The 25,306-nt window shown below is 44.7% G+C and overlaps 1 protein-coding gene across 1 annotated transcript; it reads left to right on the forward strand.

The window, feature by feature from the left end:
• The first annotated feature begins 876 nt into the window (after positions 1-876).
• LOC145349536 (protein shisa-like-2B) lies at positions 877-17,066 on the forward strand. Its single transcript, XM_080198122.1, has 3 exons — positions 877-1,067; positions 6,756-6,913; positions 16,918-17,066. Exons 1-3 carry the CDS (start codon positions 877-879, stop codon positions 17,064-17,066), a joined length of 498 nt encoding a protein of 165 aa, XP_080054248.1.
• The last annotated feature ends 8,240 nt before the right edge of the window (positions 17,067-25,306 follow it).

A 25,306-nucleotide genomic window follows, 5' to 3' on the forward strand; every position in this document is an offset into this window, starting at 1 on the left:
GGCACAGAACTCAGTGTGTGAGATAACCAGTTGGCACAGAGCTCAGTGTGTGAGATAATGGAAACAAAACAGAACATGCTGGAAAATCTCAGCAGGTGTGTCAATATCTGTGGAGAGAGAATAGAGCCAATGTTTCAAGTCTGGAAGACCCTTTGTCAGAGATTCCAGCATCTGCAGTATTCTGCCTTTACCTTTAAATAACTGCCTGGTTTAGGTTCAAAGGGCTGCTAACAGCCAGAAAGAGGCAGCATCACCAGTACATCTGGTCAAGTGACTGACGGCTTTGAGCCACTGTGCTGGGCATTGAGTGAGCAAGGGCAGCCTAGTGCTCAGTGTTGTGCTGGGCACTGAGTGAGGGCAGCACAGTGTGCTGTGCATTGACTGAAGAAGTGCAGCCAAGTGTTCAGTGCTGTGCTGGCCACTGAGCGAGTCAGTGAGGGCAGCACAGTGTGCAGTGTTGTGCTGGGCATTGAATGAGTGAGGGTAGCACATTGCTCAGTGTTGTGCTGGGTACTGAGTGAGTCAGTGAGGGTAGCACAGTGCGCAGTGTTGTGCTGGGCACTGAGTGAGTGAGAGCAGTCCACCACCCTGTGCTGTGCACTGAGTGAGTGAGGGAGAGCAGCACATTGGGCAGTGCCGTGTTGGCTGTGCACTGAATGAGTGAGGGAGTAAGGGCAGCCCACTGCTCTGTGTTGTGCTGGACACTGAGTGATTGGGTGAGGTAGAGCAGTCCAGTGCTCTGTGTTGTGCTGGACATTCAGTGAGTGAATGAAAGCAGTCCAGTGTTCTGTGCTGTGCTGGACACTGAGTGATTGGGTGAGGGAGAGCAGTCCAGTGCTCTGTGCAGTGGGGACTCGGGAGCTGGCTGTGCGGAAGATGAGTGCAGCGGCGCGGCTCTGTGACAGCTACTCCAACGTGAGAGAGGAGCTGGTGGAAAGTTTCAGGTGTCCGAGGAAGACGGACGGCGCGGACGAGGTTTACTGCTGCGGCTTCTCGGACCTCAAGTACTGCTGCAGCGAGGCTGACAACTACTTCCCCTATTCGCACGGGTACATGTGGTCACTCAGGTAAACCCCGGCGGCCACAGACCGAGGGATAGAATTGGGAAGAGGAGATGAGACACCGAGAGAGAAAGGGGGAGGCAAGTGGGGAAGAATTGGAATGAGAGGAAATCACATTCACTGTAAGAGAGCTTAGCAGAGTAATATCCAGGAGGCTGGGACTGACTGGCTGCAGCCATGCAATCTGCAGCTTTGAGTCTTTTTGTAGTATTGCCTTAAATTTAGGAGAGAGGAAGAAGAGGTTGCATTTGTAATTAGGATACCCGTCAACTGTTGGTAGTGATGATGTGGGTTTTGAGTTGTAGTTCCTGTCACCCAGGTAAATTCAGCAGCAAATCTTCACACAGGATCCCACTAACAGCAATGACAAGGAGAGATCAGTCTTTCTGCTTTTTGTTGAAGGGTGAATGTTGTGGAATTCTTGGTTTATCTGAATAACAAATTGGGCTGCAATTTAACATCTGATCCGAAAGGTAGTTCCCCTCTCTCAGCACTGTACTGGTCTTGAGCCTTAGACCCAAACTCGTCTGCCGTGTATTTTGTAAAACGTTTGAACATTCAAATGTTGGATTGTCCCCCCAACAACCTTCAGACGAATTTTTTTTTGTAAAGAGTGAGCCACTCGACCCTTCAAGCCTGCTTCGCCACACCATGAGGTCAGTGTAAAAAATAATGAACTAAGGGAGGTCTGTTTCAGTAGGGCAAGAACGGAACTGGGCCGGTTAGACCGGGAAGAAAGGTTGACAGGAAAAACTGTAGCTGAACAACGGGCTACCTTCAAAACAGAAATGTTCTGGACGCAGTCAAGATATATCGGGTGGCACAGTGGTTAACACGGCTGCTTCAGGGACCCGAGTCCGATTCTGGCCTTAGGTGGCTGTCTTTGCACATTCTATTCGTGTCTGTGTGGGTTTCCTCTGGCTCCAATGATGTGTGGGTTAGGTGGATTGGCTATAGTAAATGTGTAGGGATAGGGCGAAGCATAGGCCTAGACGGGATACTCTTTTGGAGGGTCTTGATGGGCTGAATGGCCTCTTACTGCAGCATAGGGATTCTATGCGTCTAAATTCCCTATAAAGGTAGCGCAAACTTGCTCTGGATCTTTGATTTTATGTCTGGCCAAAGTTCATTGTGTGAGAATGTTGAATTTGAAAAGCATGATGAAAATCGGTAGTAACTAGTTCGCTCAGGTAATTTGAGCGCCGTGCTGATAGCGCCAGGGTCATAGGTTCGATTCCCGTATTGGTCAAATACGCTCACCTGTGTTAAAACAATCAGTGTCAATCTCTTACTGGCATAATGCAGACCGCTTTGAATACATCATCTCTGTCCAGTCACATCGCAAGCATACTTTGTAACCTAGTGTTATAGGTCACTGAACTGATATACCACAAACCTGGGGTCCCAGGCTCGAATCCCACCGTGATCGCTGGTAAAACCATCCAGGCTGAGCAACTTTCAACCTAAAAGTGGCACGATGGCTTTCAATAGCATGCAGTGGAGATCTTGTAAAGTTTGACGAATTAGCTGAGGTTGCTTTTAATTCCACACACTGAGCTGCTTGCAGTGGAGGTGATTAGCTATATAATTGAGAGGCTTACAATATAACACTGAAATGAATGTTTCTGGGGCACTGAGATCAATTCTGGGAAAAGCAGAAACCTCGTAGAAAAGGATGGTCAGTAAAATCGTGGTTGCATGATCTAATTTAGAAAACATCATCTTGGAAATCAGCCTCCCCCAACAATGCTGGTCATACCTGCAGTGTCTGTGCAAGTGCACAGGCTTTTCAAAGTGGTGCAACAACACTAAGATGTGCATTTTAAAATATTTTAAATGCTTCAGATTTGATTTACTAATTTACACCAATATAACCAATAATGTATATTTTATAGCCATTTTCAATAATTTCTTTGGCTCTTCTTGAGGACAATTAGGAATGAGCAATAATCGTGGCCTAATCATTGACACCCACATCCTATGAATGAATAAATTAAAACAAAACTGGGTTACTTGGAAGTTGGACTAAACATTCTGATCGAATATACTTAATTTTTGTGATAAATCTATTTTCAATTCTATTAACAGAATTCTCTAGATTCCCACTCTTGAATGTAAAAGGAAATAATTTAATGCAAATTTTAAATGTAAAATTATGATTTAAAAGGCCCTAACTGATGGAAGATCCTGTATCCAGCAACATGCAAATGAATTTGTGAAAATTTGAGCAAAAAAATTCAATTTGAAAAATGAAATCAATTGTGAATGCAATTTGCACCTGGATTGCCAACTGTTTGATAAATGGAAATGCCTGGCCAAAGATCACTGCAGATGATGGATGTCAGTGTATCCAGGATGAGCTCATCTGATTGGCCAAGGTTCATGTGCTCATGTTCCATTGGTTCCAGCCCAGTCATTGGTCACGTGGGCTGCGAAGGATCGCCTCTTAAAGGGGCCATGCTACCGCTCTCCTTCACCTCCCCGATCCCCAGCAACTTCTTGAACTATATATATAACAAAACAAGAGAGAAGAACAATAGGTATACTAGCAACAAGATTACACTAGGGACACCGGGAAGGGGTTAGTTCATAATGTCAGTCTGTGCGGACACTTCTGGACCCTGGTAGAATGCTGCAACTCTGCCAGGAGCTCCTCAGCAGTTGAAGACACAGGATTCATAGAAGGAGCAAATGGAATAGCCAGTTATGATGTTAGACCATTGCCAACCCCTTTTTCTGGCTCTGTCACCAAAGCTCAAGGTTCCCTCGGTCCAACCCTGAAACCACAAGTTCAGAAGCTGGTACAGACAAAACTGACACAGGCCACGCTTGTTTCCCAAAGCTGCCGCTACCCCCTTACGCAACTGGTTGACATGCTTCTTCACTTGATAGCCCTCTGCCTTCATCATTTACAAGACTGACCCCATCTCCTTCACAATCATCCCTGGCACCCAGGCAGGTCTGCCACCAAAATTGCTTACCAAAACAAGGCTGTCAACATTAAATGAGCAGTCCTCTCTCTGAGTGTCATGGTACTCTTTCTGACAGTCTTGCTCGTCTCCACCCACCCTGACAAATTTGGGAACATTAAGTCTAGACAGGTATGCAGACACTAACCCATTAGCAATTTTGTAGGCGTGGCTCTAATGATGGCGTGAGTCGTAGTGTTGTAGGACAGCAAAAAACTTGCCAATCATAACGGTCTATGAGCCTATTTCTTCATGGAAACCTTGAACATCTGCACAGTTTGCTCCAACAATCCACTCGCGGCAGGATGATAGGGGGCTGTTCTAACATGACGAATGCCACTAGACTTGACAGAAATATGAAATTTATCAGCCATGTATGCCATTCCATTGTTTGATACCAACACTTTGGGATCGTGAGGACCTGCCGCAGTTTTAAATGAAGCCACAATCACAAGCAGCCCAGCCATTCCTACCGGTGTAGCTTTACAATTGGCGATAATGTTTGCTGGGTCTGACAACTTTCACTCTACTCAACCATTTGTTCAAACTCTACGTCAATGCCAGGCCACCAGACATAACTTCTGGCCAATATTTTAAATCCACTCTGGCCACACCAGAGGTGGTAAGGTGACATGGGCTCTCTATAATTACACTCCATCTTCGCAGGTTATCTCATCCTTGCATTGCAAATATGGATTCATTTGTTCCGCCTTGTTGAAGTGCTACCTTGTCAGTATGATTTTCTTGACCATCAAGAGCAATGGATTCCTATCCACCCACATCTTAATGTGGGCTGCTTACACAAGCAGTGTCCAGGAAGGGGAAAGCCAATACTATCTCCTGTGGAGCAGGTAGTGACAATATGGTCTGTGGTAGGTTGAAGGTGGCTAAGTGGATCTGCACTTGAGATCTGTTTCCAGAGCCTATACTGGAAATTATGGCTGCATGCTGCCAGCAGCAAGCAAGGCCCTGCTTTGCATCCTGGCTGAGGCAGCATGTGTGACATTGCCTTATCCTCCCATAAAAGCCGCAACAATGGCTTATAGTCTGACACAATGGTGAAATTGCGTCCATAGATGTACTGGTGAAATTTCTTCACAGCATAGATTACTGCGAAGCTTTCTTTATTAATTGTGAGTACCCTTTCTCAGCATCTGACAAAGTCTTTGAAGCAAATACAATTGGCCTCTCCATCTTATCTGCTATTCTATAGGGTGGAGCTCCACCAACTCTGTACGGTGAGGCATCACAAATGACTACTAATGATTTGCTCAGGTCAAAGTTTACGAGCAATGTCGATAATTGTAAAGCTAGTTTTACTTGGGCAAAAGCCTCCTTTTGCATGTCTCTCCACTTCCAGTGCTGGCATTTTTTTAAAAGGCTGGTGTAACAGTGATTGGGTGGTTGGGGGAGCACTGCCCATTCAGGATGGCAATCAAGGGTGTGGACAATGATGGGATAGCAATTGGCGGGGAAGGAGAAATATCTGGGGAGGTGGCATGATGACTGGGAGTTAAGGGGGGTGGCAATGGGTGGGTGGGGTGATGTCAGTGGTGGTAGCATGGATGGGGCAATGTCTGGGGAGGGGGTGGGATGATGTCCATGGGGGGGGAGGTGGGGGGTGGAGGGTGGGGGGGTGGTGGAGGGGGGGGAAGGGGGAGGGGGGTGGAGGGTGGGGGGTTATTCAACACTTAGAATTTCTTTCAAAAACATCTGCCCACAGAGTGCTGAAGGATTGCTGTTTGTGCGGGTGGAATACACAAGAGTAAAAATAATCGAAGGCATGATGGTGTGAGGAGGAAAAAGAAAAGTGGAGAAAAGGAAAAAGGGAAATAGAAGTGATGGCTTGTTTTCAGAGAAGTAGTCAAAACGTGCGTGTGAATGGAAGTGGAATAACTAATCACAGAAAAGTGGTTACATGCTAGATTGAGAGAGCTATTCATCAAAATACTTGGGAGTATGGAGGTGACAAATGCAAGTAAACTAAATACAAAGAAAAGATCTAATAAAGTTAATGTAGATTGGGTGGAATCAGTGATAAACTGATTTCAAGGTGGCGAGACAAGAGAGTGAGACCAGAGGCTATTTGAACGGTAAAACGTGTTATGTAAATATTTATATATTTCCTCTGTTTTGATCCTATTGCCAAACAATTTTATCCTTGAATTTATGAATAAATGCAGGATAAAACAGCATGATAGCTGAACATTTTCAGGATCCAATAATGTTGCAATATTAAAGGGTGCAATCACCTTGCTGCAGATTCCCCTAAGGAGAAAATGGAGCAAAAAAAATTGATCACATTTGATAAAAACAAAATTGTCATTGCCTTTATTTTTTGCATTTGCTATGTTAGATTTCAATTTACTGAGCTAATTCTTCATGAATCTCAGGAGTTCTAATCTTTCCCCTGCACCTGCTGTGGAACTTCATGAAATTAATTCTGAAGACACTACTTGATATTGACTACATTGTCTTCATGAACCCCCACCGCCGTCCCCCCCCCCGCCCCCCCCCCCCCACCGCCCGCACCCCCCCGCTAGTTCAGCACTGTTCTCAAAGGATTCTAGTAGATTATTAAGGCTTGACTTTTGAATTCCTTGTTTCATTGTAGCTCTCCAGAAAATGCATCAGACCTCTCTCACCATAAGCATGTGTTAGACTAAAGAACATTCACATGTATTTGAATATTATTATTGAATGTCTACTTGTCTCTTTTGTTCAGTATAGGTGCAATGGTGGGATTGGGAATTGCTGCCCTTGTTTTATTGGCATTTGTCATCAGTGCTTTTGTGCTGTGCTACTTATTTCTCTGCACCAAACCTCAAAGAATAGATTCTGGCCTCAGGCTGCAGAACCTGACAACATCTCCAGTACAAACAAGTAAGACTACATTCATGAAACATTACACTTGTTTTGATGTTTCCTACTGCAAGTTCAAAAATGTTTAACTCTCCTCAGAGTAAACATATTTTCTCCCCGTCACAACCTCCAATGTTTATTCAAGTTATTTGCTCTTCTTTCTTAGTCTTTTGCCTTTCTGTTAATTGTTTCAATAACTAGTAGCTATCTTACCAGGAGATGTTACATCTGTGATTTAATTTTATTTATAGTGTTTAAGAGTTAGGTTCATTGCACTTGTATTGCACTTGTGTTGTACTTGTGTTCATTGTGTTGGTGCTTATCTACCCCATTTAAACAATGAAACCCATCCTAATAACCACCATTACATACTCCCATCAGCTTATTTTAGATAGCTTGGATTTTCTGTATTATTGTAGCCAATTTTTGGACAGTACAATATTCACTTGTAGGCCTGCCATCATTTCCAATGGATGGTGAAAGCTCCCATTTTAAAGGGCTGGATGCAATTGGTGATTCCAGGTACATCCCAGTCATGGAGTGCCCCGTCATTTTGCTGCAGTTGCAATAAAGAGAGAAGTGAATGTGATGGTGGTTGGTATATAAGAGTCAGGAGGGCTTGCTGCAATTGTGGAAGGTTTTAGTGAGACTCATAGGCACAGGATAGCCAATATTGAGGAAGACTGCAACAGACTACTAGAGAACATGAATAAACTTGCAGAATGAGTAATTCATCAGCAAATGAAGTGTAATGCTGATAAATGAGAACATAGAACATTACAGCACACTATAAGCCCTTCGGCCCTCAATGTTGTACCGATCTATATCCAATCCCAAGATAAAGCTATCCCTGCCCTATAATTCTGGAGTGCTCCATGTGCCTATCCAATAACCATTTGAAAGTTCCTAAACTGTCTGACTCCACTATCACAGCAGGCAGTCTATTCCACACTCCAACCACTCTCTGGGTGAAGAATCTACCTCGGACATCCCTCCTATATCTCCCACCATGAACCTTATAGTTATGCCCCCTAGTGACAGCTACATCCACCCGAGGAAATAGTCTCTGCACGTTCCCTCTATCAATCCCTCTCATCATCTTATAAACCTCTATTAAGTCACCTCTCATCCTCCTCCACTCCAAAGAGAAAAGCCCCAGCTCCCTCAACCTTTCCTCATAAGACCTACCCTCCAAACCAGGCAGCATCCTGGTAAATCTCCTCTGCACTCTCTCCAATGCTTCCACATCCTTCTTATAATGAGGTAACCAGAACTGAACACAATATTCCAAATGTGGCCCCACCAACGTCCGGTATAGTTGCAGCATAACCCCATGGCTCTTAAACTCAAACCCCCTGTTAATAAATGCTAACACACTATAAGCCTTTCTCACGGCTCTATCCACTTGAGAGGCAACCTTCAGAGATCTGTGGATTTAACCCCAAGATCTCTCTGTTCCTCCACATTCCTTAGAACCCTGTCATTGACCCTGTAATCCGCATTCAAGTTTGCCCTACCGAAATGAATCACCTCACACTTATCAGGGATAAACTCCATCTGCCACTTTTTGGCCCAGCTCTGCATCCTATCAATGTCTCTTTGCAGCCTGCAAAAGCCCTCCACCTCATCCACTACTCCACCAATCTTGGTGTCATCAGCAAATTTACTAACCCATCCTTCAGCCCCTTCTTCAAATTCATTGATAAAAATCACAAATCGCACAGGACCCAGCAATAACCCCTGTGGTTCACCGCTGGTAACTGGCCTCTGGTCTGAAAATTTTCCCTCCACCAGCACCCTCTGTCTTCTATGATATAGCCAGTTACTTATCCAGTCAGCCAAATTTCCTTCTAAATGGTGGCACAGTTTGGTAGGAAGAAAAGGGAGGTCACTTATTACTTCGAAGATGTAAGTCTAGGGGGAGTGAAACAAAGGGATCTTGGAGTACAAATACAGCAAATACTAAAAATTGTGCCACATCTTAACAAGGCCATAAAAAAACACTAGCTTTAAGAAGGGTGAGGGGGTGATCCTAAACATGGTTCCTAAAATTATGAAATGTTTTGATACAGTGGATACTGAAAGAATTAGATGAATTTTCCTAGACTTTTGAAGATGGGCTGGCAGACTGGGTGGTGTCATTAAGGGAGCCTGAAGTCTAAGAGTTGTGAAAGCATATTATCAGTGGTGGGAACATCAGTAATGCAGCCGCACACTAGGTTGCCAATTGAGCCGTTTAAGGGCCCAGTTAAGGGCCACTTCCAACCCTGCCAGTATTTTGCCTGTGGTGAACAGCCTATTACCATCTGGGTGAACATTGGCAGCTTCCCAGCAGCTTTCAATATGAAGGGTTTGGGGGGAAGGGCCTCTTTAATATCTGCTCCATGGCCTACAGAGGGTTCTTTGGCAGCACTCCTTCTCCTGTAGTTAAGGCACCAGCATTGGAGCCTCAATCTTTGGAGCCTGTCTGCCTTATGGAAGAAATCAAATAAAAAGAAAACCAGATGAACCATCCAGCATTGATTTTTGTACCAGTCACAAGAAAGGACCAGTCGATCCTACAAATTCTCCTTACAAATGTCCGGTGACTTAAGTTAAAATTGGGGGAGCTGTTCCACAGTCAGGTAGAGCAACAGCCTCACTTAATCATGTTTATGGAATTATATGCTCCTGCATGAAACACAGGCTGGATTTGACCATAGAATCATGACAGTGCAGAAACTGGTCATTTGGCCCATCAAAACTGCATCAATTCTCTGCTAGAACATCTCACCCAGGTCCTTCCCTTCTCCCTATCCCCGTAACCCCATGCATTTGCCATGGCCAATCCACCAAACCTGCACATCTTTGGACTGTGGGGAGATCTCATTGAGACGTATAAGATGATGAATGGGATGGATAGGATAGAGGTGGAGAGACTCTTCCCGCTCAGAAAGGACAGTAGGACTAGGGGGCACAGCCTCAAAATAAAGGGGGTGCGGTTTAGAACGGAGTTGAGGAAGAACTTCTTCACTCAAAGGGTGGTGAATATCTGGAATTCTCTGCCCGTTGAAGTGGTGGAGGCTACCTCGCTGAATATTTTTAAGACGCGGGTTGATGGGTTTTTGATAAGCGAGGGGATTAAGGGTTATGGGGAGAGGGCGGGAATGTGGAACTGAGCACGACAGATCAGCCATGATCTTATTGAATGGCGGGGCAGGCTCGAAGGGCCAGATGGCCTACTCCTGCTCCTATTTCTTATGTTCTTATGTTCTTATGAAACTGGAGTGCCCGAGGGAAACCCATGCAGACACGGGGAGAACGTACAACTCCCGTAGGCAATCACCCAATGGCTGGAGTCGAACCCAGGTTCCAGGCACTGTGAGCCAGCAGTGCTAGGACCTGTGACACTGTGCCACCCTTTCAAGCCTCCACCTCCTTTCTGTAAAATCATCTTCCTCAATGTTATCTTCCTATTCTCAGATTCCTTAGTTGTAATCCATGAGATGTGAGCACTGCCGGCAAAGGAAACATTTTGGGCTTATCCCTCAGTGACCTCTGTCTTGACTCTATCTGTTTAGGCTAGAGAATTGCAATGATTCCTAAACCTTTGAGTGAAGACATTTCTCCTCAATCCTAAATGGCCACCCTCTTTTCCTGAACCTATGACTCTATGTTCACAATTTCTTAACCCCATAAACCCCCCTACCCAACCATGGTGTGAGAATCCTGCACTTATCTGGTCCTAGACTCCAGGACCGAGAATCTGGAGACTGTGTTGTCCTAGTTTTGGTCACTGCACTACATGGGCCAATGGATCTCTGAGGCAAGTCTCCCTCCTAATTGAAGGACAAAGGTCCCTTCTCCACCCAATTAACGCTTTTAGAAGATGCATTTTGCACTGATCTTTTGGGTGTCAGAGTGGGGAGGTGAGATGAGGCCCCCTGTGGGGTTGGGGAAAGGAGGCTGCCATATGTAAAATCCAGCACATAAAAGTATGGAAAATTAATGGCGCTGAAAGAGGTAATTCAAGCTATTGTGTTGGCCAACAAAGCCTAGCTCTTCACCCATAGCCCTGTTGATTACAGTATTTTATGTGCATACCCAAGAGTTTTCAATGTATGCTAGATGTTTCTGCCTCTATCACTCTTTCAGGTAATGAGTTTCAGACCTTCACCTGAGTAAGAAGAATTTGACTCCCTTCTGCTCCTTCAACCAAATTCATGCCCTCTGCTTCTTGACCACTTTTAAAACAGAAATAGTTCTTTCCTATCCACTCTGTCTAAACCCCCTAATCATTTTATACACCTCAATTAAATCTCCGCTTTGTTCCATGGGAAACAACCCCAGTTTATTGAACGTTTTTGGCAAAAATTCTTCATTCTTGACAACATCCTCGTAATCCTCCCCGTACTATGTCTAGTGCAATCACTATGGAAACCTATGAACAGCAAGGGATACAGTACTAAGGCCTGCAGAAAACAGCTTTCCATCTTTCAACCATTAACCTTTGCTTCTTGACACTGAGATCAATTTTGTATCCAATTTGCCCTTGGATTACATGATCTCTGACCGTTTTTCAGACTGTGTCAAAAGCACTTTCAGAAATCCAGATAAGCTACTTTAAAAACATTACCCTGGTTGATCCTTTGTGTTATTCCTCAAAAAGTTCAATCTAGTTAGTCTGACACAACCTTGATTCATTGATTAATCTGTGCCTCTCTGAATGACTAGTGTCTGACATTTCTTGTTTCTCTTAGTTGTCTGGGATACATTTGATCCGAGCCTAATTACTATCTATTTTTAAGGATGCTACACATTTTAATGTTTCCTCCATATGTTCATCCAATATTTTACACTCTTTCTCCTTAACAACAATGTGTGCATCTTCTCCTGTTTTATGACCTTTAATTTTTTTTTTAATAGTGCCTGGATTATTCTTAATCCTTTAGTTTACATTTAATATTTAGAAACAAGAAGTTAAGAGTCATGTTTTTGGTAATAATCCTATTAGATTAGCAAATTCTATATAAGGACTATTGTAGCAACCAATTATAACAAATATTGATATAAGTTTTGCAAATATTGTAATAGGTCTGTTTGAAAATCACAAACAACATTCTTTAATTAAAGGCTCAATGAGAATTTCAGTTAATATGAGCTTTATCGCTTTTTTTGAAGTATTTTTTATTAAGATCACATAGGTTCAAAAGCACTGACAACCAGAATAATAATAAATTAAATTTGAGGTGTTCTAAATATTGTGTAGCCCAGATTTAGCTCGTGATGGAGAGGCTCTCTGTCATTGTGAAAATCCCAGAAGAGGTTAAAATTGATAGGTCCCACCCCTGAACCCAATAATTCCCACCTTCCTGGGGACAGCAGTGGAGTCGGGCCAGACCTCACACATGCAGATTCACAGAGGGAGTTGGCCATTTAAATCAGCAGTTGCTTCCACTGAAGTGGGATTTTGGGAGGACAGGAGTGTGAATCCCAAAGTGTGCAGATTAGAATAAACAAGGGGTGGGCTGAACTTGGTGGATTTGCTTGGATAGCCAAGTTACACCTTTGGATCAGATCCTGTGACTCCTTTGAGAGAGGTAAGGTATCCTTTGGTATTGTTAAAAGTGAACGTGATTATACACTTATTGTGCACAAACTCGTTGGAACTGTTCAGCTCTCAAGGAACTGTCCAGCTTTCAATGCTGCTAAGGAAGCGTCAAGCAAGTGTCCAAGGCTGTTAGGTGAATTGCAGTGAGGGATAAGGGCAAAGGGTGGCATGTGTTGACATGAGTTAGCATGAATTTGACATGAGGGTATGAGGAGCTATGGGGTGGATAGTGGGGCATAGTTGACATTGGTTGACATGGATGAGGCATGAGGAGAGTATGTGGTGGGGGGGGCAGTGACGGCTACAGAACTGTTAGAACATAGAATAGTACAGCACAGTACAGGCCCTTTGGCCCTCAATGTTGTGCCGAACTATGTCCGAACCCAAGATCAAGCTATCCCACTCCCTATCATTCTAGTGTGCTCCGTGTGCCTATCCAATAACCGCTTGAAAGTTCCTAAAGTGTCCAATTCCACTATCACAGCAGACAGTTCATTCCATACCCCAACCACTCTCTGAGTAAAGAACCCACCTCGGATATCCCTCCTATATCTCCCACCGTGAACCTTATGGTTATGCCCCCTAGTAACAGCTACATCCACCTGAGAAAATAGTCTCTGAACATCCACTCTATCTATCCCCCTTATCAGCTTATAAACTTAAATTAAGTTGCCTCTCGTCCTCCTCCACTCTAAAGAGAAAAGCTCCAGCTCCCTCAACCTTTTCTCATAAGACCTAATATAGAACAGTATAGCACAGTACAGAATAGTACTTATTCAGTTTTGTTATTTATTCACAAAGAAGAGCCTTCTGCTAACTTGATTTGATTTGATTTATTATTGTCACATATATTAGTATACAGTGAAAAGTTTCCTTTCTTGCACACTATACAGACAAAGTATATCTTACATAGAGAAGGAAAAGTGAGGGTGCAGAATGTAGTGTTATAGTCATAGCTAGGGTTTTGAGAAAGATCAACTTAATGTGAGGTAGGTCCATTCAAAAAGCTGACAGCAGCAGGGAAGAAGCTGTTCTTGTGTTGGTTAGTACGTGACCTCAGACTTTTGTATCTTTTTCCCGACAGAAGATGGAAGAGAAAATGTCTGGGCTGCTTAGGGTCCTTGATTATGCTGGCTGCTTTGCCAAAATAATGGGAAGTATAGACAGAGTCAAAGAATGGGAGGCTGGTTTGTGTGATGGATTGGGCTACATTCATGACCCTTTGTAGTTTCTTGCAGTCTTGGACAGAGCAGGAGCTATACCAAGCTGTGACACAACCAGAAAGAATGCTTTCTATGGTGCATCTGTAAATGTTGGTGTGAGTCATAGTAGTCATGCCAAACTTCATTAGCATCCTAAGGAAATAAAGGCATTGGTGGGCTTCCTTAACTACAGCATCAGAATGGAGAGCCCAAGACAGGGGCATCTGGATACCTAGACACTTAAAGCTCTCTCCCATTTCCACTTCATCTGCATTGATGTAGACAGGGGCATGTTCTCCTTTATGCTGCCTGAAGTCGACAACTATCTCCTTTGATTTGCTGACATTGAGGGAGAGATTATTGTTGTCATACCAGTTCACCAGATTCTCTATCTCTTTCCTGTGCTGCGTCTCATCACTTCTTGAGATCCAGCCCACAACGGTGGTGTCATCAGTAAACATGAAAATCAAGTTAGAGGGGAATTTGGCCATACAATCATAGGAGTATAAGGAGTATAGTAAAGAACTGAGGTCACAGCCTTCTGCAGCAACAGTGTTGAGGATGATCGTGGAGGAGGTGTTATTGCCTATCTTTACTGATTTCAGTCCATGGGTTAGGAATTCTAGGATCCAGTCACAGAGGGGGAGCTGAGCCACAGGCGACAGAGTTTGGAGATGAGTTTTGTAAGAATACTTGTGTTGAAGGCTGGGCTGTAGTCAATAAATAGAAGTATGACATTGGTGTCTTTGTTATCAGGGTTGAATGTAAGGCCAGGGACATGGCATCTGTGGTGGACCTGTTGCAGCAATAGGTGAACTGTGGTGAATCCATGCAGTTTGGAAGGCCAGAATTGATTCATGCCATGACTAGCACCGGACAATAGTCATTGAGGCACGCTGCCTTGCTTGTTTTTGAAGCATGGATGATGGTCATCTTCTTGAAGCAGATAGGGACCTCAGATTGTTGTAAATTGAAGTTAAAGCTTTAAAGCTATCTTCGAATACCCCCACACAGGATCTGAGTGCTCATCTGGGTAGCCCATCTGGGCCAGTCGCTTTCTGTGGGTTGACTTACAAGAAGGCTGCTCTGACATTTGCAATGGTGATCTCAGATACAGAGTCAGCCAAGGTTTCTGGGGCGGAATGTGTGATCTCATTGATCTCTTGCTCAAAGCGGGCATAGAATACATTGAGCTCATTGGGAAGGGGTGCTGGCAATTCTACATGTCTTCATCTTGTAGCATGTTATGTCTTGCAGACCTTGCATTAGTCAGCTGGGGTCCATGTGGCTAGCCTGGGACTCCAGTATGGTCTGGAACTGTCTTTTGGCATCTCTGTTGGATCTTCTTAGATTGCATCTGGCTTTCTTTAATATACCAGGTTTACCTGACCTGAACGCTTCAGACCTAGATTCAGCAAGCAGTGGATCTTCCTGTTCATCCATTATTTCCGGTTGGTCTTTTGCACACAGTCTTCCATATACTTACTAATGAAGTCAGTGACTATATGGCATACTCGTCCAGGTTGGTCGCAGAGTTTTTAATTACGGATTAGTCTACTGATTCTAAGCAATTCTATAGGAGATCATTCAATTCCTTGGAGCAACATTGCACGACTTTCTTTAACAGATTCTCCCGCTTCAGTTTTTGCTTGTAAGCTGGGAGCAGGAGCGCAGCCGTGTGGTCTGATTTGCCAAAGTGCAGCCAGGCGATAGTGTGGTAGGCATGTTTGATATTTGTGTAGCAGTGGTCTAAGATGTTTGGGCCTCTGATGGAACAGGAGACGTGTTGATGGTATTTTGGTAGGACACTCTTGAGCTTGGCCTGAGTGAAGTCCCTAGCCTCAGGATGTTTTGTTTCAAGGCTATTTGTGTTGGTATATATTTCGTCCAGCGCGATCTTTATGTCCGCATGGGGTGGGATGTCAACTGCTGTCAGGATAATAGAGCTGAATTCCCGCTGAAAGTAGTATGGGTGGCATTTCAGCATCAGGTATTCCAGGTCCTGGGAGCAGAAATTCGCAAGTGTTGCTGAATCTAGGCACCAAGAGATGTTGATTAGAAGGCAGATCCTACCTCCCCTAACCTTGCCTGAGGCCACTGTGTGGCTCATTCGGTGGATTGAGAAGCCCTCTGGTTGTAGGGCACAGTCCAATGAAGCAAGAGTGAGTCATGTCTCCGTGAAACAGAGCACACAGCTGTCTTTCAGTCCCCTTTGAAAAGTGAGTCTGGCTTTATGTTCATCTAGCTTGTTTTCCAGAGATTGGACACTTGCCAGGAGTAAGCTGGGGAGGGGGTCCTTGAGACCACATTGATTCACTCTGACCTGCATTCCTTCCTGGAGTGATTGCTTTTTTCCATGTCTGGGAGACGGTGAGAGTAGTATGCGATGTTTAAGATATAGGTGTTTCCAGTGAGTTTCTTTGCTTTGGTCGGTGTGTGGATGGAGGACTTGTTGCCTTGTTTGCGGTTCCTGCGTTGGTAGATGAGTCGGTAGTTGGGTATTCCGGGTCGCTGTCTTTCTCCTACACCAGGCAGCCTCCACATTTTTTGGAGTTCACCCATCCTGATTTCTATTTCAGCCATCACCACCCTTCCCCCACTTGCCAGTCCGAAAATCTGATCAGTGAGTGGACATTTTTAAAGGATAGGTTCATTGAGCTGGGAAATCTTCCAGCTCCGCACACCTTACCCAAGGATGAAAATACAGGCCTGAATCTTATTTAGCAAGCAGTTTAAAATGGAATATATAATAATGTTTAAGTTCTGCCAACAGCCAAATTTGAGGGCATGTTTTTTCTGTTAAGAATTTGGGTTTGATTTGTGATAAACAGGATGGAAAGTAAAATCTACAGATGCTGAAAATCTGAAATAGAAACAAAACATGCAAGAGGTGCACAGCAAGTCCAGCAGCATCTGTGAAGTTTCAGATCAATAAATGCTGTGAGAATCCAGCAATCTATTATTATTATATTATGGTTGTTTGGGATGCAAAGATTAAATTATTTTGTATCTGTGTAATTTTTTCATAACTGCAAAAATGAAAAGCAAAGAGACGTCTATGAATTTAACTTAAGTTCATTTAAGTTTGACATTTGTGTTCAGCTTCATACAAGTTGTTATGTAATCTGTATCTCTGCAGCTTTAGTGTCTAAAAGAATATTTACCACTGATAATCATACCAGGTTTCTGTTTTTAACTTGTATTTTGTTCAATAATCCATGCCTTATTTGCAGGGAGAAAGAAAAACAAACAAGGGACCTTGGAAGCAAGAGTGCACACACCATCAGCAGAAGCCCCAGCACCCATTCCAAATAGAATTGGTCAAGATAAACTGTTGACAACAGTCACAGAGACTGAAATTGCAGCAACCAGAATCTCATAACTTTGTATTTCTTAAGTAAGGAATCGTATTTTAAAATAAATGTTAAGTCTATTTTACAAAGAACAAAATTACAAAAGTTAATTAACCTACCCATTTGTTAAATACAAATTAATTGAGGATTAATGTTGTAAGTACATGAAGCGTATGTACTAAATTATGTGAGAAACAAATGAAATGTAACTTTTTAAGTGTAAGCTGTTTGTGACTTTTTTTTGTTTCCAACATAAAAATAAACTGATTTACACCGCAAATAGATTGTCAGGGAAAGAAGATATTGGGCCTGATTTTACCATTTGGAGTCTAAGGGCCGGATCTGGGCGTAATACAGATCCAAGCCTGGAATCCTCTTTGCAGCGCACCCATATGCTTTTTGCCAGCTCTAGTCCAATCCACGCTGTGGGCAGGACTTTGCGCTACCGGAACGATCGGAGCTCTGAACAGAGCATGCGCAGTTTGGAAAAAAATTGAAAAAGCCCTCCCAGGTCAGGAAAGAAAAAAAAGCAGAAAGCGGAGCGCACGGCTCACAGATCATCCTTGGGGGTGCTGGGGCGGGTGTCAATGATGCAGATCATTGATGTGCCTTGCACTGGAAGTTGTTCCTGCGCTAATTTTATTCTGGTAGTCACAGGAAGATGGAATCTTGTAACCCTGTGATGACTTCCATGATCAATCTTCCCCAATAGGCGTAGACAAAAGTCATAGGTAGAGGAGGGCACTCACAATGTTAAAATGGCGGCATGGGCTCGTTGGGCCGAAGGACCTGTTTCCCGTGCTGTGTTGTTCTTTGTTCTTTGATTAGGTAAAAGAGAGCCTGGGAGTTTTAGGGAGGTTCTGCTGTAAAGAAGGCAGAAAATAATAGCTAGCTGTCTCAGGTCACTGCTATAAACCTATGATCAGACAAATGAATTTTGCAGGCATTTCTCATAGAGAGGAGATTGCTTATCAATCTATATCAAAAACTTCATGCTAATCCCGGGCAGTGGAGAGTATTTTCAAGCAGAATTAATAATCTGATTGCTGTCCTGTCTAGTGTAATTCACTGAGCCCGGAGCTCTAATCAGCCTAGGGGACAATCTCTGGGGGAGGGGGGAAGGAAGAGGAGGCAGGTCAGATGTATCTCTTGGGTGGGGGGAACGAGAGGGCTGATTGTTGTCTAGTGGTGGGGGGTGCAGGGGGTCCACTACCACTCTGCGGGCAATCCCTCTTCCCCACCAGAGGAACGAATGCCCCCCCCACCAGAGATCCCTCTGCACCCCCCCCCGCCACCAGTGAGCGATCGAGTCTCCCCCCCACCACCAGACAACAATCAGCCCTCTCGCCCCACCCTCCAGATACATCTGACCTGCCTTCTCCTCCCCCCCCACCACCCCCCAGAGGATGCTCTGACCAGCCTCCCCCTCCCCACCACCTGCACTCCCAGAGGATGAGCTGGGTTAGAGAGCTGTTGCAGGCACTGAAGCCTCTTTGGAGGTTCCCCTGCAAAATAAAATGCTAATGCATTTAAATGCTAAATCGTCAGGCCACCCGATTCGGGCACGGACCAGATCCACGCCCGAATCGAGTGTCGGTAAAGCCACGATCTGCTCGGATTCGGATGCAGACCGCCCAAATTTACTGCAATTTTGCGCACAAAAACGGGCATGAATTTCTGGTAAAATTGGGCCCTTAGTGTACATTCGGAATGGTAACAGTGCAGAATCCCAAAATATGTATTTTAATAAAGTTTATAATATAAATGTTTTTATTTAAATTCACTAATTGGGCTAAGCAGGAAACATTGCCTATATAAATATCATACACCTTGGATTTGTCCTGGAAAATACTGATAGTTTTAATTTTTGATGCTGTCTAATGTGACAGTGAGTCAATTAAGATTTCTTTTAATGTTAGAAGGGGAAATTAACAATTTCTGCTGGAGTGTAAGAAAAGCTGCAGTAAAAATATACCACTTCTCATAAAATATGTTTAGTGTTTTAAAAAGGAATACTAAGCTGGAGCAGAGAGAGAGAGCTAAGATTTTACCTGTTAAAAACCTGTTTAAAATAAGTTTAAAGCACTTTACTCTTTGTAGAACTGTTTAAAGCATTTATTTATTGTATTTACTGCTTTAAGAATTCTGAGGGAGTGGTTAAAAGGCATTTGTGGACCAGCCTGCTTTAATTATCAAGGGGCCACACGGTGAAGCCTTCCATTGTTTGCTGGAGCAGAGAGAGAGAGCTAAGATTTTACCTGTTAAAAACCTGTTTAAAATAAGTTTAAAGCACTTTACTCTTTGTAGAACTGTTTAAAGCATTTATTTATTGTATTTACTGCTTTAAGAATTCTGAGGGAGTGGTTAAAAGGCATTTGTGGACCAGCCTGCTTTAAATCAGCGCCAGATTTAAAAGGAGGCCTGATGTAGACAGCGGGCAGCGGAGTGAGCGGGAAGCAGAGTGAGTTAATAGGGCTTAATAACAAAAAGGGCTGGAAGGAAAAAGGCCAGGTGAGTTTGTTTGAAAAAACAAGGAAAAAATTTTTTTTCAAAACTACTACAGCAGGAAACAAGGAAAAAAAATTTTTTTCCCCATAACAAATTACAGTGAATAATGGAGGGGCATGTGATGTGTGATGTGGGAACTGGTGGACCCCAGGGTCCTTCCCAGTGACCATGTCTGTAGTAAGTGCAGGTTGCTGGAGGAGCTCCAGCTCAAGGTGGATGAGCTGGCCTCTGAGCTACAGACACTGAGGCTCATCAGGGGGAGAGAGGGTGCCATTGTCAATGGGGTGCAAGTGACATCCACCCCCCCTAGACTGGCTAAATCTAAGGGTCAGGGACAAGAGGGGGCTGCTAGGAGGAGGAAGGGGGGTGAGGAGCGGAGGCCTCAGCCTCTTAATCTGCATAACAGGTTTGAGGTTCTTGCTTCCAGGCTGGAAGAGGACGAGGCAGGTGAGGTTGGTGAGCAAACTGCACACGGTACAGTGATGCAGCAGGACATAGGCAAAGAGAGGGGGAAAAGGAACGTAGTAGTGATTGGGGATAGTGGGGTAAAGGGTATTGACACTGTCCTTTGTCACAATGACAAAGTGCACAGAAGGGTGTGTTGTCTGCCTGGTGCTCGGGTACAGGATGTCGCAGCTGGGCTGCAGAGGAATCTGGAGTGGGAGGGTGAGAATCCGGTCGTAGTTGTTCATGTGGGTGCCGGCGACGTAAGCAAAATGCAGACTGAGGATCTGGGGAGGGAGTATGAGAAGCTGGGAATGGAATTAAAAAGTAGAACCGACAAGGTGGTTATCTCTGGGCTACTGCCTGAACTGAGTGCAGACGGGCGTAGGGTTGACAGGATAAAGGAAGTGAATGGGTGGCTCAGGGATTGGTGTGGGAGGAATGGGTTCGAATTTATGGGGCATTGGCACCAGTATTGGGGTAGGTGGGACTTGTTCGGGCGGGATGGGGTTGGTCTGAACCGTGCTGGGACCAGAGTGCTGGCGAATCGAGTAAAGAGGACTGTAGACAGGGCTTTAAACTAATTAGGGGGGGGGAGGGTGCGAGGGTAGGTGACGCTACGAGGTCTAAAGTTAAGGATAGGGTACAGGTAAGGGAAGAGGCCGAGGATGTCCCAATTGGTGGCATTACGGCAAATAGGGTCCAGGTGAAGGCTGGGATGAAAGCGCTTTATCTGAATGCACGAAGCATTCGGAATAAAGTGGATGAGCTGGTGGCGCAGATCGACACAAATGGATACGATCTGGTGGCCATTACAGAGACGTGGCTGCAAGGTGACAGGGACTGGGAGATGAATGTACAGGGCTATCAAGTGTTTAGGAAGGATAGGCAGGAGGAAAGAGGGGGTGGCGTAGCTCTGCTGATTAAGGATAGTATCAAGGTGGTAGCAAGGGATGATATCGGAGCCAAAGAGCAGAAAGTGGAATCGTTGTGGGTGGAGATTAGGAACAGCAAAGGGAGGAAGACGCTGGTGGGTGTCGTCTATAGGCCCCCAAATAATGATCTGGAGGTGGGGCGGGCTGTTAACACGCAAATAAGTGCGGCGTGCAGGAATGGGACGGCAGTAGTTATGGGAGATTTCAATCTGCATATTGATTGGTCGACCCATGTTGGACGAGGTGGGCTCGAGGAGGAGTCCTTGGAATGCTGCCGGGATAATTTCCTTGAACAGTGTGTGTTGGAGCCGACGAGGGAGCGAGCTATCTTGGATCTGGTGCTATGTAATGAGGCGGGTAGAATTAGGGACCTTGCGGTGAAGGATCCTCTTGGAGAGAGTGATCATTGCATGGTGGAGTTTCTGTTGCAGATGGAGGAGGAGAAAGTGGGTTCCCGGACACGCGTCCTTTGTTTGAACAGAGGGGAGTACGGTAGGATGAGAGAAGAATTGGCGAATGTGGACTGGGGGAGCGCGTTGGAAGGTAGGTCTGCTGAGGAGCAGTGGAGGATCTTTAAGGAGATCTTTCTTGGTGCTCAGCAGAAATTTATTCCGATGGTCAAAAAGGACAGTAGGAGGAGAGGTAATAAGCCGTGGATAACGAAAGAGGTGAAGGAAAGTGTTAAATTAAAAGCGGAGGAATTTAGAGTAGCTAAGAGCAGTGGGCGAGAAGAGGATTGGGAAAGGTTTAAATGTCAACAAAGATTGACAAAGAAGTTGATAAAGGAGGGTAGGAGAAGCTATGAAGCTGGGCTAGCACTTAATATAAAAAAGGATAGCAAGAGTTTTTATAAATATATAAAAAGGAAGAGGCTGGCTAGGGTGAACGTTGGTCCTTTAGAGGATGAGAAAGGGGACCTAGTGGTAGGGGATGGGGATATGGCTAAGGTCTTGAATAACTTTTTTGTTTCTGTCTTCACGGAGGAGGACGTGAATAATTTGCCGGGTGTTAGCGATGGAAAGGTGGTAGGACTGGAGGGTCTTAATGACATTACTGTTACTAGAGAGGTGGTGCTCGACAGACTGGAGGGGCTGATTGTGGACAAGTCCCCAGGACCGGATGGAATGCATCCGAGGGTTCTGAAAGAAATGGCGGAGGTTATAGTGGATGCCTTGGTGGTTATTTTCCAGACGTCGCTGGATTCCGGGGAAGTGCCGGAAGATTGGAAAACGGCTAATGTTACGCCGTTGTTTAAGAAGGGTGCCAGGCAAAAGGCGGGGAATTATAGGCCGGTTAGTTTAACGTCTGTGGTAGGTAAAATGTTAGAATCCGTCATTAAGGAGGAAATTGCGAGGCATCTTGAAGGGAATTGCTTGATAGGGCAGACGCAACACGGTTTCATTAAAGGGAAGTCGTGTCTGACAAATTTACTGGAGTTCTATGAGGATGTGTCTAGGGCAGTGGATAGAGGAGAGCCGGTGGATGTGGTCTTTCTGGACTTTCAGAAGGCGTTTGACAAGGTACCTCACAAGAGGTTATTGCAGAAGGTCGGGGACATGGAGTTGGGGGTAGGGTGTTAGCGTGGATAGAGGATTGGTTGTCAAATAGGAGGCAGAGAGTGGGGGTCAATGGGTGCTATTCGGATTGGCGTTTGGTGACTAGTGGGGTGCCCCAGGGGTCGGTGCTGGGGCCTCAGCTTTTTACCATTTATATAGATGATCTGGAGGAGGGAACCGAGTGCAGGGTGTCGAAATTTGCTGATGACACCAAGATTGGGGGAAAGGCAAATTGTGCGGAGGGTGTGGAGAGTCTGCAGAAGGATCTAGATAGGCTGGGCGAATGGGCCAGGAAATGGCAAATGGAATTTAATGTTGGCAAGTGTGAGGTGGTCCACTTTGGTAGGAAGAATGGTAGGAAGGACTATTACTTACGTGGCGAAAAATTGCAGCAGGCGACGGTGCAGAGGGACCTCGGGGTCCTTGTGCATGAGTCGCAAAAACCCAGCTTGCAGGTGCAGCAGGTGGTCAGGAAGGCGAATGGGATGCTGGCCTTCATAGCGAGGGGGATTGAATATAAAAGTAGGGAGGTCTTGCTGCAGCTGTATAGGGCATTGGTGAGGCCGCAGCTGGATTACTGTGTGCAGTTTTGGGTGCCGCACCTGCGCAAGGATATTTTGGCCCTGGAGGGAGTGCAGAGGAGGTTTACTAGGCTGATACCGGAGTTGAGGGGATTGAGCTATGAGGAGAGGCTGAATAAACTAGGCTTGTACTCATTAGAGTTTAGAAGAATGAGGGGAGATCTCATTGAGACGTATAAGATGATGAACGGGATGGATAGGATAGAGGTGGAGAGACTCTTCCCGCTCAAAAAAGACAGTAGGACTAGGGGGCACAGCCTCAAGATAAAGGGGAGGCGGTTTAGAACGGAGTTGAGGAGGAACTTCTTCACTCAAAGGGTGGTGAATCTCTGGAATTCTCTGCCCGTTGAAGTGGTAGAGGCTGCCTCGCTAAATATTTTTAAGAAGCAGGTTGATGGGTTCTTGATAAGAGAGGGGATTAAGGGTTATGGAGAGAGGGCGGGAAAGTGGAACTGAGCCACGACAGATCAGCCATGATCTTATTGAATGGCGGGGCAGGCTCGAAGGGCTAGATGGCCTACTCCTGCTCCTATTTCTTATGTACTAATTCATCAAACGTAAAAATCCTATCTGACTAATATTATGCATTTGAACCATTTAGTATAGATTTCTTTCCGTTCAGAATGCTCTAACCTTTGGATCTGTGTTTTCCTCATGGTCCATTTTTTCTTATGTGTTTTCCTTATGGTCTATTTTTGACAATTCATATGATCTTTACTCAGTTCTCAGTGAAGCTTGGAGAATGCATTTTTTTGCTGTTGCTATTTTAGCTCTGATTTCTTTGTGGCAGTAACCATCTTCTAACAAGCTGTTTCCCAGGTACTCAATAGTTGAGATACCTGTTCCTATTGTGGGCCATTTAATTTAACTTCTGCTTAACCACATTACTTTCTAAGTCTTTTTTACATCAATTATCATTCCGTAAGCTTTCGCCACTTTATTCATCCTAGCCATGAGCATCTGTAGACCTTCTGCTGAGCTAGCCATTTGGATCTATGGTCTTCAATTCTCACAATCTTCACCAATTGACCACCGATCTTGACACCTTTCTGAACTTCATTTGGTCCTTCTTTTCTCGTTATCTGGAGAAGGATGGAGCAGGTCTGTTGAAGAGAAGCCAAGAACAATTAAGAAGCTCTCAGAATAGTGAAAGAGTGAAGATTGTTACTAAATATAATCAAGATAAGGCAGCAAGGTTGGATTGGCTACATTCTAAGACTGGGTGAAGAAAGATTAGTGCAATGTAGAGCATGAGGGAGAAAAGGAATGATGATGTGAGACAACTTGAAATTGGAAGTGTGATGTTCTTACAAGGAATTAAACGTAAGACTGTGAGGCGTGGAAAAATAAACAGAGGAGCTGCCCTTAGCAGATCTCTACTGCTCTTTTTCTTCCCTGCTCTCTTGAAAGTACTGATCCATCAAAGAACTGTGCAGCACAGGAACAGTTCATTCAGCCCAGCAAGCCTGTGCCAATACATGACACATTTAACATAGAAACATAGAACAGTACAGCACATTACAGGCCCTTCGGCCTCAATGTTGTGCCAAGCTATGTCCAAACCCAAGATCAAGCTATCTCACTCACTATCATTCCGGTGTGCTCCATGTGCACTTCCAATAACTGCTTAAAAGTTCCTAAAGTGTCCGACTCCACTATCACAGCAGGCAGTGCATTCCGCACCCCAACCACTCCCTGAGTAAAGACCTACCTCAGACATCCCTCCTATATCTCCCACCATGAACCTGATAGTTATGCCCCCTAGTAACAGTTACATCCACCCACAGAAATAGTCTCTGCACATCCACTCTATCTATCCCCTCACCATCCTATAAATCTCTATTAAGTCACCTCTCATCCTCCTCGACTCCAAAGAGAAAAGCCCCAACTCCCTCCACCTTTCCTCATAAGACCTAACTTCCAAGCCAGGCAGCATCCTGGTAAATCTCCTCTGCACTCTCTCCAATGCTTCCACATCCTCCTTATAGTGAGGTGAGCAGAACTGCACACAATTTTTCAATTGTGGTCTCACCAATGTCCAGTTAGTTGCAGCATAACCCCATGGCCCTTAAACTCAAACCCCCCATTAATAAATGCTAAGCCTTCTTTACAGCTCTATCTACTTGAGTGGCAACCTTCTGAGATCTCTGGATATGACCAAGATCTCTCTATTCCTGCACATTCCTCAGAACCTTGCCATTGACCCTGTGACCTGCATTCAAATCTGTCCTACCAAAATGAATCA

Source organism: Carcharhinus amblyrhynchos, chromosome 1 (genome assembly GCF_965287045.1).
Source record: "Carcharhinus amblyrhynchos chromosome 1, sCarAmb.v2.hapA, whole genome shotgun sequence".
Classification (NCBI taxonomy): Eukaryota; Metazoa; Chordata; class Chondrichthyes; order Carcharhiniformes; family Carcharhinidae; genus Carcharhinus; species Carcharhinus amblyrhynchos.

Excerpts from the sequence above, each read along its gene's own strand:
- LOC145349536 (XM_080198122.1), top strand. The coding sequence starts at position 877 with ATGAGTGCAGCGGCGCGGCTCTGTGACAGCTACTCCAACGTGAGAGAG. Across the intron at positions 1,068-6,755 it reads GGGTACATGTGGTCACTCAG|TATAGGTGCAATGGTGGGAT; the intron begins GTAAACCCCGGC and ends TCTTTTGTTCAG. Across the intron at positions 6,914-16,917 it reads AACATCTCCAGTACAAACAA|GGAGAAAGAAAAACAAACAA; the intron begins GTAAGACTACAT and ends CCTTATTTGCAG.